The sequence below is a fragment of the Carassius auratus genome, chromosome 20 (genome assembly GCF_003368295.1).
Source record: "Carassius auratus strain Wakin chromosome 20, ASM336829v1, whole genome shotgun sequence".
NCBI lineage: Eukaryota > Metazoa > Chordata > Actinopteri > Cypriniformes > Cyprinidae > Carassius > Carassius auratus.
In genome coordinates, this window is record NC_039262.1 from 17,246,436 (window position 1) to 17,259,399 (window position 12,964).

Sequence of the window (12,964 nt, forward strand, 5' to 3'; positions counted from 1 at the left end):
TTCATAGAAAATTACAACATTTCATTTCTCACTTTTCCCCTTAAGGGCTCTGCTGCCCTCATCAGGTGCTGACATGAGAAACAAAAATGAAATGAATCTCATGCAAAAAAAAAAAAAAAAAAAAAAAAAAAAAAGACAAACTAATATTAATAATGTATTCAAAATTTTTACAAACCCCTCCAACTATAATTACCTTCTTTTTTCTTTTCTTTCTTTTTTTTTTTTTGACATTGAGATTACATTTTTCTGTCCAGAAAAAGTTACACACCATTTCTTTATTAATTTTCATATTCCTTTCCTAAAATGTTTACACCCCTCCCACCCCTGCAGAATCTATAATTAGTCTTTTAGTCTTTTTTTTTTTTGAGAAAGAGAGATAAACCATTTTTCTGTCCATAAGAAACTAAACATTTTTTTTTATTTACTTTTATTCCTTTTCTAAAATGTTTACATACCCCCAACAGAAACTATAATTATTATATATTTTTAAATAGATAAGTGGTTTGCATTAAAAAAAGTATAAAACACCAAATTATTTGTTTATTTATACAACTGCAGACCTTAAATACTATAACATCTGTATGAATAGTATAAAATCCAAATATTTCCCATTTTCTGCCATTACTCTGGAAATTAGAACTATTATTTTTCTGTGCATCACATCACTGTATATTGCAATATATATTGCTACCATAATGAAGAATACTGTGTTTGCTTCTATTGCCCACAGATTGGTAGCATACATGTAAATCCACAGGCAAACAGCTGAATAATAGTCACATGATCACCATTTTGGAGATCCTGCAAGGGCTACATAAAAGTATGCTGCATTATGAAACAATCTCTCAGTTCCCATTTTTGTTCACTTTAGGGCATTTCCACTTTCCTATTGTAAAAATGTAGCAGTAATATAATCAGGTCCTGTACAGATGTCCCCAGGTGATGTTAAAGTGAACAGAAAACTCTTTGCAAGCGCTTACCGCTGATGTTGATGTCGTAGTCTCCGGCCGTGATGACATTGGCGGGCGACCCTTCAGGAGGCTGGCAGACAGAGACCATCTGGCTGAGGAGTCTGTGCATCTCTGGGGTCTGTGGAGGCCGTGTGTTGATCCCAGTCACGCTGATCCGGAGGCCCTTCACCACAACCACCTGGTTATTGGGGTCCCGCAGGTGACCTACAGTTCAGTAACAAAAGAGAGCAAAGAAGAAAAAAAAAACAAAAAGATGATGAACTGGCTGATGTCAAATTAATAATGGTGCTGCTTATTCTGCTTAAGCTTTTTTCTAGGTTATAGAATTAAGCTGATGATACACAGGGCAACTTTTTTTGAGCAACATTGCTTGGGCACTTTCCCAGTGAGAATGGGTAACACATTTCTATATATGGATACTTTAAATCAATCGTGGGCACTATGTCTCACCTAGCTGCTCACTGACGCCAACGTTAACCAAAGTTACCCAGCAATATCACTTAAGAAGTTGCCCTGTGTATCATCAGTCTTAAGGCCTGTTCACAACTTCACACCAAGAACGATATCTATAAAGATAACTATATTAGCACATCATACATCCACATCAGAAGACGATATCATCAGTTTATTCTAAGCGCATTCTCGAACTTGTGATAGCAGGATTGATTCTGATTGGTTGTCAGTGTTTGCATCTTCATCAGCTACCAAAAAAAAAAAAAAATAATAATAATCTGCTATTCTTTAATACGGAGAAGGATTTTTAGAACTATATCGTTATAGATTTGTTTATAGTTTTGTTCTTGGTGTGAAAGGGGCTTTACATAGAATCCAATACTGGTTCAACCTGGACCACAAGTACTTTATCATTAATGCATATTAAAATAATTTTTTTACATAAAAAGGAACTGAGCAAAAGTTTGACCTTTGCCATGTCTCTAATGCTCATCAAGGCTGCATTTTTTTTCTTTTTTAAAATACTGTAAAAACAGTAATATTTAGATTTTTTTTTTTTTTTTTACAATTTCAAGTACCAGTTTTCTATTTAAGGTTTTCTATTAATATATTGTAAAATGTAATTTATTCCTTTGATGCAAAGCTGAATTTTCAGCATCATTACTCCAAATTGAAAACAGCTGTTTAATACTTTTGCGGAAACCATTATGCATTTTCTTATGTAAATATAAAGTTCAAAAGAGCAGCAGGGGTTTGAAATAGAAATCATGTTTACCATAAATATCTTTAGTCACTTTTTATTAATTTAATGCATCCTTGCTGAACGCAAGTATTAAATATTTGAGCTGCGTGTTTGAACTCCACTATTCACATGATAAGCATGACATAAATAATAAAGATGAGACTTTGCTCCTCTGCTGCCAAGGCATTCCTGAATAAATCACATCACATCATTGAGGGACACACACACGCGCGCGCGCACACACACGCGCGCACACACACAGACACACACAAAGAGAGCAGTGTGTTCATTTGGGTCAACCTAACTGTGTTACCAGCTTTTTCTACAAATCCATAACACTGCATCAAATGCAATGTGAGAAATGGGTTTTTCTTAGTATCTGAAAGAGTTTTCTGATGACAAGTGTATCAGTGTAGTCTATGACTGATATAAGAAGTCTGTGTCTATTGTGCTATACAAAATGTGCCATGTTTTCCCACAACTGCATGATTCCTGAAAGACTAATATTGTTGATAAATGGAGGAATTCTAAGATTTCAGTCAATGAATGTGATGATGTCGCTCAGACAGGAATTAAAAGCAGTTCAAGGAACAAAAACTGAAACAAATGAAATAGGAAACACAAAACACATGTCAGTTGTTCCAGAGGAATATGGAACATGATTAGCTTTTCAAATGTCATTATTGGTTAATAAAGTTATTTTGTTCAAATAATTTTTTTTTTTTTTTTGTAAAACCAACAGTTTTTGTCCACGTTTCACTGTCAGAATTACATCACTTCCTATTTACAAATCATTTTATAACACATGCTCTTATGAAGAAAGAGTTATTTACTTTCAAGGCACACGTTTATCACAATATTATCACAAAAAGTTTTTATTTTTTCCTCAATGTTTATCATTTGGAAAGAACACATATATATATATATATATATATATATATATATATATATATATATATATATATAATATTTCTCTCTCTCTCTCTCTCTGAGCCTTGGGCTAATAGGAACACTTCTTTTTATAAGAGTGACTAACATTTTTAATGAACCAAATAAAATGGAATTGGTTAAGTTTATGAACTAATACTTTCAGCAAAGATGCATTAAACTGATCAAAAGTGACAGTAAAAAAGTGAAAGTGTCTCCACAAATATATTAAGCGACTGTTTTCAACATTGATAATAATAATAAATAGGTGCTAAATCATCATATCAGAATGATTTCTGAAGGATCATGTGACACTGAAGACTGGAGAGGGTGAAAATTCAGCTTTGATCACAGGAACAAATTACACTTCAAAATATATTAAGTAGAAAAGTTACATTAAATTTACAATATTACAGTTTTTACTGTATATTTGATCAAACAAATACAATATTGATTAGCATTAGATGCTTCTAAAACATGAATTAATAAAATCAAATTAGCACCAATAGCCTCGCGTGCAGTGTGCCAACATATGTGATTCATGTGTTTTTTACTTCCTGTCAACTCTTAAAGGCAAATAAGTGAAAAATAAATTTTGTAAAAAAATAAATAAATAAAACCCCAAACTTTTGGTCGATTGTGTATCTTGGTCATTCACTGACTACTGTGTCACTGTACACAACGGCAGTTTCATAAGTTTAGCTAGTTGATCTGATTGCCTGCCTCTTTAGGATTATCCCACATCCTTTAATAGATACAGGCTGGTGATTAACAGCACAGGTCAAACACAGAGGGAATCTAACCCTCACCAATACAGGCATCCGATCTGTGCTGTGTCTGTCTAAGACTCGTGTCACTAAATGGTCAGGTGAGCGGAAATCAGATCAGATTTCACAAACACAGAGATCAAATTCAGATAAATATGGTCTGAAACCCTTCCCATTATTTAAGTGAGGATCAGAGCTGGATTACGAAATGAGCCAGAGGACCCGTAGAGCATAGGGCCCCCGGTCTCACTGTGCACAATACCCTATGTTTCTCAACACAGAGAGAATTTGCTGACCATTAGAGCCCTCTTAGATCTGGGACACCTTTATTAAACACTATTATTGAACATGTGTTTCTCAAAAGCTAGTTAGCTGTCAACCTAGACGGATCTTGTGGGCACACCTCTCAAAACTTAGCGAACTGCTTATTTAGACAGCACTTTTGGGCGTGTAGCTGAAAATCGAGTGAGCTGCCTGTCTAAACAGCATTTTTGGCGTGTGACTGAAAACCTGGTGAGCTGCTTACTTAGACATAATTTTCAGTGCGTCTCAAATCCTAATAAGGTGCCTTGCTAGGGAACATTTTTGGGCATGTCTCTCAAAACCAATACTGGACTGCCTAGCTAGACTTTATTGTTCCCGTCTGAACGTTGTAATTGCACCTGACTGTTTGGGCAATGTCTTGGCAGACAGCTCTCTAGGTTTTGAAGAAAGTGTGTATGTGTAAGGGAGCTGACTAACAACCGTTTCATCTAGTGATCATCGGTTGTGGTGGGTGATCCGCGGCTGTCTGACCAGCTGCCCTCTTACCCTCGGACGTCAGGCGGCAGAAAGGCCGCAGCAGCTCGGGGAAGCTCAGGCTGTTTTTGCGGGTCACTCTCTCCGCATCCTCGCTGCACAGGACGGCCACCATCGGCACGAACGAGTCCTGGATGAACTCCTGCACTGACTGCACGCACTGAGCCATGAGCGCGCCTCGTCTGTTCTTCACCGAGCTCACGAATCCGCTCAAAACAAACACCTCCTTTACTGACAGCCAACGGCAGACATGTTGAAATCTACTGCTCCTGCTGATCAATTTTGCCCAGGAAGCTTAGCGGCGGTCAGGTGACTTTACTTCCGCGATGACATAAAAGATCTGCGTCTGCCATAATAAAAGCCTTGCACGGTGCCCTTAATAAACTTTTAACTTTCGGTACAAAATATAGATAGACAAAGACAGACTGACTGACAGATATACAATTTAATATAGTGTTGAATCAGCACAAATTAGATTTAAAATGTTTAAAAAGTGTAACATTAAACTGGGTAGTGTGAACACATATAACATATAAATTACCCTTAACATGATGTTACATTTTATATAATGGATATTTAACGATTTTGCATTTTTATAGATACTGTAAATAGATAGAGATATTTGTATCTATATTGAGTTATATTAATTTGCCCATATTCTTCGTGAACAACGAAAAAATCCACACAATGCCTGCATAGCAGAATTAGGGCAGTACCCACTAATAATAATAATAATAATAATAATAATAATAATAATAAAATAATTATAATAATAATAAAATACATTAAATTCCATGTGCACCTAAAAAGCAATCCAAACCCCCAGCTAGACTAAATGAAATCATTAAAACACAGAAAGAGACAAATCTGAAACACTGGACAGAAGCAGCAGCTCAGCAGAGTAAATTAGAACGCTATCTGTCTCTAAACAGAGAATATACATGGGCACAAGTCACAGCTGGAAGAAAACACATAAACCGATGTGACATGATACAGTCCTTCTCCTGTCTCTTTATTAAAATGTTTAATAGTACTTTAGTTTTATTGTATACAGATATAAAGACTCTATATGCTGAATAATTCTATTCTTATGTATATTTGTGTTAATTTTTTTTTATTTAAATGTTTCTATGCTTTGGCAGTGTAAAGATATTTTTACCATGCCAGTATAAAGCTACTTGAATCTTGAATCTAGGTAGAATATGTGAAACCAAAAGTTAATGTCAATATTAAAGACGTGTAAGAGGGATTGACTGATGTGACATTAAACAGTTTGTTAATGGCATAATTAAAACTGTACAGTATGGAAGTGTATTCATTTGCCCACAAATTTACTTCTCCTAATATATCAGTGCTTTCATAAAGTCGCATCACTAAAGATTTTTTTTTACAAAATTTGTACTTTTCAGGTTAAACCGGTTCTATATTTATCATCATGAAAAGAAGCAGCTGAAGTAAAAAACATACACAGTAAAAAACGGAGCGTCAATTTAACACTTAAAGTGTCAATTTTAACACTACTAAAGATAATATATGGTCCCAATCTGTCTACTGTTAAAAATACATTGTTCATGGTGTTGAATTTTGAGTGTTAATCTAGCACCTTATAGTGTAGAAAAATTACACTCCAAGTGTAAAGTGTAACACTCCAAATTTTGCACTCTGGGGTATTTAACACCCCTGGTGTTGTTTTAAGTGTAATTAATAAAGTACTCTTTTCAGTGCAAACAAAAAAATGCTATTGTATGGTGTTCAGGTACAACATAAAATCAAGAGTCTTCAGACAGATGTATCCATTTCAACATTTATTGAACAAATGGGCAAAGTGACAACTTTAAAAGCATATATCAGATGTGTAGAGGTTAATTAGTTAAATATATTAAGTGTTGCACAGAAACAAAGTACTTAATAAAACACAACATCATCAAATTTACCTAGACATGAACATATATGACGTGCAGATTTGAGTTGTGCAGCATCGATGAATGATGTTCCTCATTGTCCCATCAGCGAGCAGGTACGCCTGTGTGGTCCTTCTCTGCAATCAAGCTGTTCTTGTTAGTGTCTGCAGATAAAAGATAAAAGTAACAGTCAAGGTCAGCTCTCCAACTAATTTTATTTATATTCGTTTTTCATATACAACCCATCTGGCAATATTTTGAGGCAGACAGGTAGTGACAGAAATCTCCAAAATGTACCTTTTTGAAGATGTTTCAGCTTGACAGGATGAGATTTTTCCAGGTTCCTTGCAGCCTTGTGATGATGGTGGAATCAAATGAAGACCAACTGATGCAACATCACTGTCCCATTCTAGATAGCAGATATGACAAAATCAGCAAAACACTGCATGAACACAGAATATAGATACAGCATGAATATAGATATTCTTATTCTGAAAGTCTCACCTTAGACAATCATTTATTTATTTATTTTTCCTCCTTTACAGCTGATTCAGAGGTCAGTTGGGTCCATGAAGGTCTTGGGAGAAGCCAGGACCTTAGCTTCTAAAAAAAAAAAAAAAATTGTGTTAGCACACATCTTGGGTGACACATATGGCCATATAATTTTATTACAGGATTCGTTAAAAAAAGAACATTTCATCAGTTTACTCAGCCTTTTGTTATCTTTTAAACACAACTGTAGACATTTTAATAGAATATAAGATTTCTGTCCCTTGAATGACGTCCATGCAACTACCACTTTAATACTTCTTAAACTTCATAAAGAGAACTAATGCATAAAGAGAAGTAATTCATATGTATCGTGTGGTTTATTCCAAATTTTCTGTTTATGTTCCCTGATCAATGTTTAAATGTGAAAAAAAAAGTAATTCTGCTCATTGTACAGTGATCAAGTCTCTTCAGAAAATTTGGACTAAACTACTCAATTAATTTGGATTAGTTTTATGATCTCTTTATGAACTTCTTAAAGTATTACAGTGGTAGTTGTGTAGACTGTCGATGGAAATTATCTCATTCAAAATATATTCATTTGTGTTTGGAAAATGAATGCAAGTCTTGCATGTTTAGAATGACAGAGTGAGAAATTATGATAATTTTTCATTTTTGGGTCAACTTACCATTTATCTTTTTGCAGATTGAGATCTTAAATTAATAATTAGTAAATTCCAGGTGTGAACAAGCTAATATCGTGTGCCTGCCCAGTTAAACTTTAATTGTTCATATTCATTTGTGCGGTTTAAATTTGTACTGCACAGAGAATAACATAAATGAGACTGACTCACACTTCTGGCATCATCTTCAGACATCAGAGGAGACTTGACAGACAGACTAAATAGAGGACAATTTGGACATTTAGACGCTTCAGAGGAAGAGTGTCCTGTTTGCAGGGAAAACATACAGAATCCTTCTCAACCATCTCCATGCTGTGGAAAAGTGTAAGTGTGGCTTATATTTGACATGGATTGGTGAGTTTGGTGACTTCATGTGGAGACTTTACAAACTTGATCAAACTTGTAGGTTTGTGAGGCATTTAACATAATTTAACATATGCATAGTGTAACTACTCGCTGGTCATTAAACAGTCCATGTTTCCAAAGTACTGATGTCCATTTGTTTTATTTATAGATATGGAACACCCGTGAAAACTACATACAAACAGAAACACAAAAAAATATATTTTTACACACACATAACAACACGAAGGACATCAATGCAAATAAAGAAATATACATAAATTAACACTTTTACCGTGTTGGCCTTGTTACCAGCAGTAGAATGGTGAAGAGCTCTAACAGGTGTATCCAAGTTCAAATCTCATTCAATTTGCAGCACTTCCAGGTTAAATCTAATCAGGAAGGGTCACATGACCTTCGATTTAATAAAACTTAGCAGTACCACAAAATAAGCACATCAGAATTCATGCAATTGACACACATACACAATATTATATTTAAATTGTAAAGTCTTAAAAATACAAAAAGGAGCAAAACCCTGATATAACAAATACCTCATACACAACCCATAAATGACCTATCAGTGTCAGCTACACATAGTTTAGACTTTTATACAGTAATGCTGTATAAAAATGCACTGTTAAAAATTACCAGCATTTCACAATAATTAACAGTATTATTTTACAGTAACTTGTTGTAATTAAGTTTCCCTGTAATATCCCAATGAATACCTGTAAAAAACTAAAGTATCCTTGGATTTTACAGCATTTAACTCTTATTTTACAGTAAAATCTTGCTATCTAGAACCTACTGTTATATCACAACAAGGTCTGTAATATCACAGCAACACAGTGTAAAAAATAAGTATTTCACAGCAGTAAACAGTATTATTACAGTGAAATATTGTATTGAAATGTGCCCTGGGAAGTCACATGACATAACCGATCTGTTTTTTGAATTGAAAGCGCTGTCGTCGTGTCCCTCTTATATTCCGGGCTGAATGGAGAAGGTGAGCAGCATGCATGTTTGCAGCACTTACACCCAGTTTATTTTAATATAATTATAATATATACTTTCAAATAAACGTTTATCGCATGACACAGTTCACATTTTGTTAGCAAGTGCATGGAATTGTTGAAAGTTCTCTCACAGCATTTGCTAATAGTAGTAACGAAATGTAAGTTAGAGTTTCGCTATAATGTTTCATGTCACTATTTTATACTAGTTTATAAAACCATTGATGGGACAAACATTGCTATATGTGCACATTTCTGTAATTAGTCAAGGTTATCATAGATTAGCAGGGCTAACCGTTAGCTGTTTAACTAGAATGACTTAGTGATTCAAACGGTCCATGATTTTTTTCCCCAGCGGATATAACTTACAACCGTTCACATTTTGTTAGCAAGTGCCCAGCTTTTTTTGGAAAATTCTCTCACAGCATTTGCTAATAGTAGTAATGTTAGTAATGACGAGAGTTTCGCTATAATTTTGCATGTCAATATCACCGTTAAGACAAATTTGGTATTTGCAAAGTTTATAAAACCAGTAATGGGACAAACTTTACTATATATGTGTGCAAATTTCTGTAATTAGTTAAGGTTATTATAGATTAGCAGGGCTTACCGTTAGCTGTTTAACTTTAATAACTTATTGATTCAAACGGTCCATGAATTCTTTTTTTCTTTTTCTTTTTTTTCCAGCAGGTATCCTAGTTACAACATGACTGAGCTAAGTTAACTGGAGTAAGTTATTCTCACGTTGTGTTGGACAACGGGAGGGTTTTAACACTAGGGTTCCCACTTGTCCTGATATAAATGAATAATAATTGTAAAAGTTGTAAATGCAATTTACATTGAGTTAGCAATCTCAAAGTGCTACAAAAAAAAAAAAAAAAAAACACTATATATATATATATATATATATATATATATATATATATATATATATATATATATATATATACATACACACATCTTTAATTTTTGACATCCGGCTAGAATTAAATTACAATAATAAATTATCATATTCTGCATTCAAACTGAAATTCTTATTGTTGGTTGCCTTTGTGTAATTTCTCCTTTTTCTTTCCTTTTATTAGTTCTTTCCTTTAAGTAATCCTTACATTAGCTGTACGCTTCTGTCATAAGTGCCACAATGGTGACATGTTTTCTAATTATCCCACCCACATTTTCAGGAGCCATCCAAAATCATTTGGCGACACTGGCAAGCACGGTGATACTGCTGGAGACGGATGTCACTCTCTTCTGCAACATGTAAAAATGAGAGTGGAGTAAAAAAATAGGAATAAAGCTCTTGCTCAATGCTGCAGAGAAAGAAGACTGCGCACTGGAATGGCAGGAGAGGCCAGAATGGCAAGAGGTCCTGTTGACCAATACGGGTATGTGGCAATATGTATGTGGGAATATACATGTAAAGTCTGTCAATATTTGTTTGAAAGCATTGTATATGACCATGAATAACACTGAAACAGGACAAAACATACTTTTCTCTTGACTAGTTTATTGATACTTTGACATGGGCCCTTTTCACAGCAATCATGTTGCGATGTTAATAGTGTAGTAAACACAGGTGTAATTACACCTAATCTAATACACCTGTGATTATGGACTTGTTCCATTTAGGATTTATCTGAGCCAGGGCGCTGATATTGTGCATAGTAGCTCTCTGGCATGCATGGTTTGATACACTAAATACATTGACCTTAAAGGGATATTCCACCTCCCCTTGAGTAAAACAATAGATTTTTACCTTTCTCCCGTTCATCCAGTCATTCCCTGAGTTTGGCGATACCACATATAACTTCAGCCTAGCATAGATCATCGGATTGGATTAGACCATTAGCATCTCGCCCTAAAAGTGACTAAGATTTCAAGAATTTTTCCTATTTAAAAGTAGTTTCTTCTCAAGTTAGAACATGCAATAAAAGTAAGGGAAAATGAAATGTGGTGATTTTCTAGGCTGATCTGACATGGAACTATACTCTCATTCTGGTGTAATAATCAAGGAACGTTGCTAACTTACCATGGGCGCAGTGATATCACGCAGCAAGAGACAACTTTTAAATAGGACAAATTCCTGAAATCTTAGTCACTTTGCGGGCGAGATGATAATGGTCTAATCCTATCCAGTGATCTATGCTATAGGCTGGAGCTATACATGGTATCGCCAGACTAAGGGAACTGCTGGATGAACGGGAGAAAGGTAAAAATCAATTGTTTTACTTGAGGGGAGGTGGAAAATGAGCTTAATTCCCCAAATGGTAGAATATCCCTTTAATTAGTTTGATAAAATACACCTGTGTTTACAACACTATTACACTGTAACATAACTTCTGTGGGATGGGTCTATTTAGACAGTCACAACAGGGAATCAAACTGCTGACCATTCAGTCATGAGATGACTTGCTCCAACTTCTGAGTTATAACCATCCCCAATAGTATTGTTACTCTGTGATGCCCACTCCTAGGTGTGTCAGGTTGGGCCCAGCAGATTTGCCAGAGGGGGAGACCGAGGCAACGTTGGAGAATATAAAGAGGGATCTGCTGAACATCTACTCAGGCATGTCATCTACTCTCTTTTTGGGTAATTTTGTTTAGAATTTAGTAATTTGTCAAGATCTGAACACTGTGTGTGTTGGGTGGCTACAAGACCAAATTGTCCTGCGGAAATACCTTAACAAAGTGCCTGCTGCAGTGATGTCTGAGATCAAACAGGAATGGCCATTTCTCTTCTCTCAGAAATGCCTATTCTCACACTTAGACCTCCTGATGGACGTTGATGTCCTTCAGAAGCTACAGGAGGCAATTAGTCGAAGAGGACAGACCATCCTGGATTACTGTGCAACACTGGACAACCCAAAGATCCGTGATGTTCTGGCCTGCTATGATCCAGACTCTGACAAGGCTGCCTGCATCCTGCTGCTCCTAATGTTGTACTTCAGAGAGTTTGATGCTTGAAGTTCATGTAAGATTTTTTATTGAAATATTTAAAATGCAAAATGAGTGATTACATTATCAACATATACCTCGCATGATTTACTACCTCTGACCAATGAACATTTATCCTTTATCCTAAATCCATGCTATTGTGTGTTAACTATGTTACAGCCATGTGCCACTGCTGTGGACGTCAATACTGCAGAACTCCCCGGAACACCCTGCTTGATCATTCAAGGTAATGTTACTTTGATCTAGTACCGATATTTCTAACTCATTATTTTGTTTTCATTCTAGAAATCTAAATGACCACAATACATAATAATAATTACATTTGTATAGCCCTTTGTATCTTAAGCAGATCCAAAGTGCTCATAACACATAATGTTGTATCTGTTCATTTCAGGTGACATGATGAAGCCCTCTGGATGGCTTATATCCATCAAGGGACATGTCGTGATGGGCCCACACCCTTTATTTTTACATGGAGTAGCACTTTTTTCAGCAGCTATTACGTATTCAACCTTGAGTATCCTACCGCTGGATCTTCGACGCTGGAGTTCATTCAAAGGTATTTTATAAAGATCACGTTTAATCTTGTAATTCACATTATAGTACAGGCTTCCAACTCAATGATTGTCTTGAGGGCAAAAATGCTGACAAACGAGCTACATGAGGCTAGCCTGGTGAGACCATCCTGATCTCGCAAACTCATTCAATTTCGCTCTGCAGATCAATCTGGGTTTCTACACATGTTATGCTGACAAAAACCTGCCGGTCCAATCACAGCTATTTATTTAGTTTTGCTACCTCTCATAGTAAAAAATCAACCACTTTGCCTAATGCTAACCTACCCTGAGGCACCTTGGCTAAAAATGGCAAAAAAAAAAAAAAAAAAAAAATTATGGCGAGAGTAAGATCTAACAAGTTTT

General features: G+C 35.4%; 1 protein-coding gene across 2 annotated transcripts in view; it reads right to left on the reverse strand.

Moving 5' to 3' along the window:
* LOC113121067 (trafficking protein particle complex subunit 8-like) overlaps nt 1-4,954 on the reverse strand; it is a 50,021-nt gene extending 45,067 nt beyond the window's left edge. The window contains exons 1-2 of one of the 2 annotated variants that reach the window (XM_026291296.1): nt 4,671-4,954; nt 981-1,175 (exon numbers count right to left, since the gene is read on the reverse strand). In XM_026291296.1, coding sequence (XP_026147081.1) covers nt 981-1,175; nt 4,671-4,827 — 352 coding nt within the window. In that variant the 5' untranslated portion in view covers nt 4,828-4,954. The remainder of the gene's footprint in view (nt 1-980; nt 1,176-4,670) is intronic. The other variant, XM_026291295.1, reaches the window with a different exon arrangement.
* Nucleotides 4,955-12,964: the final 8,010 nt, after the last annotated feature.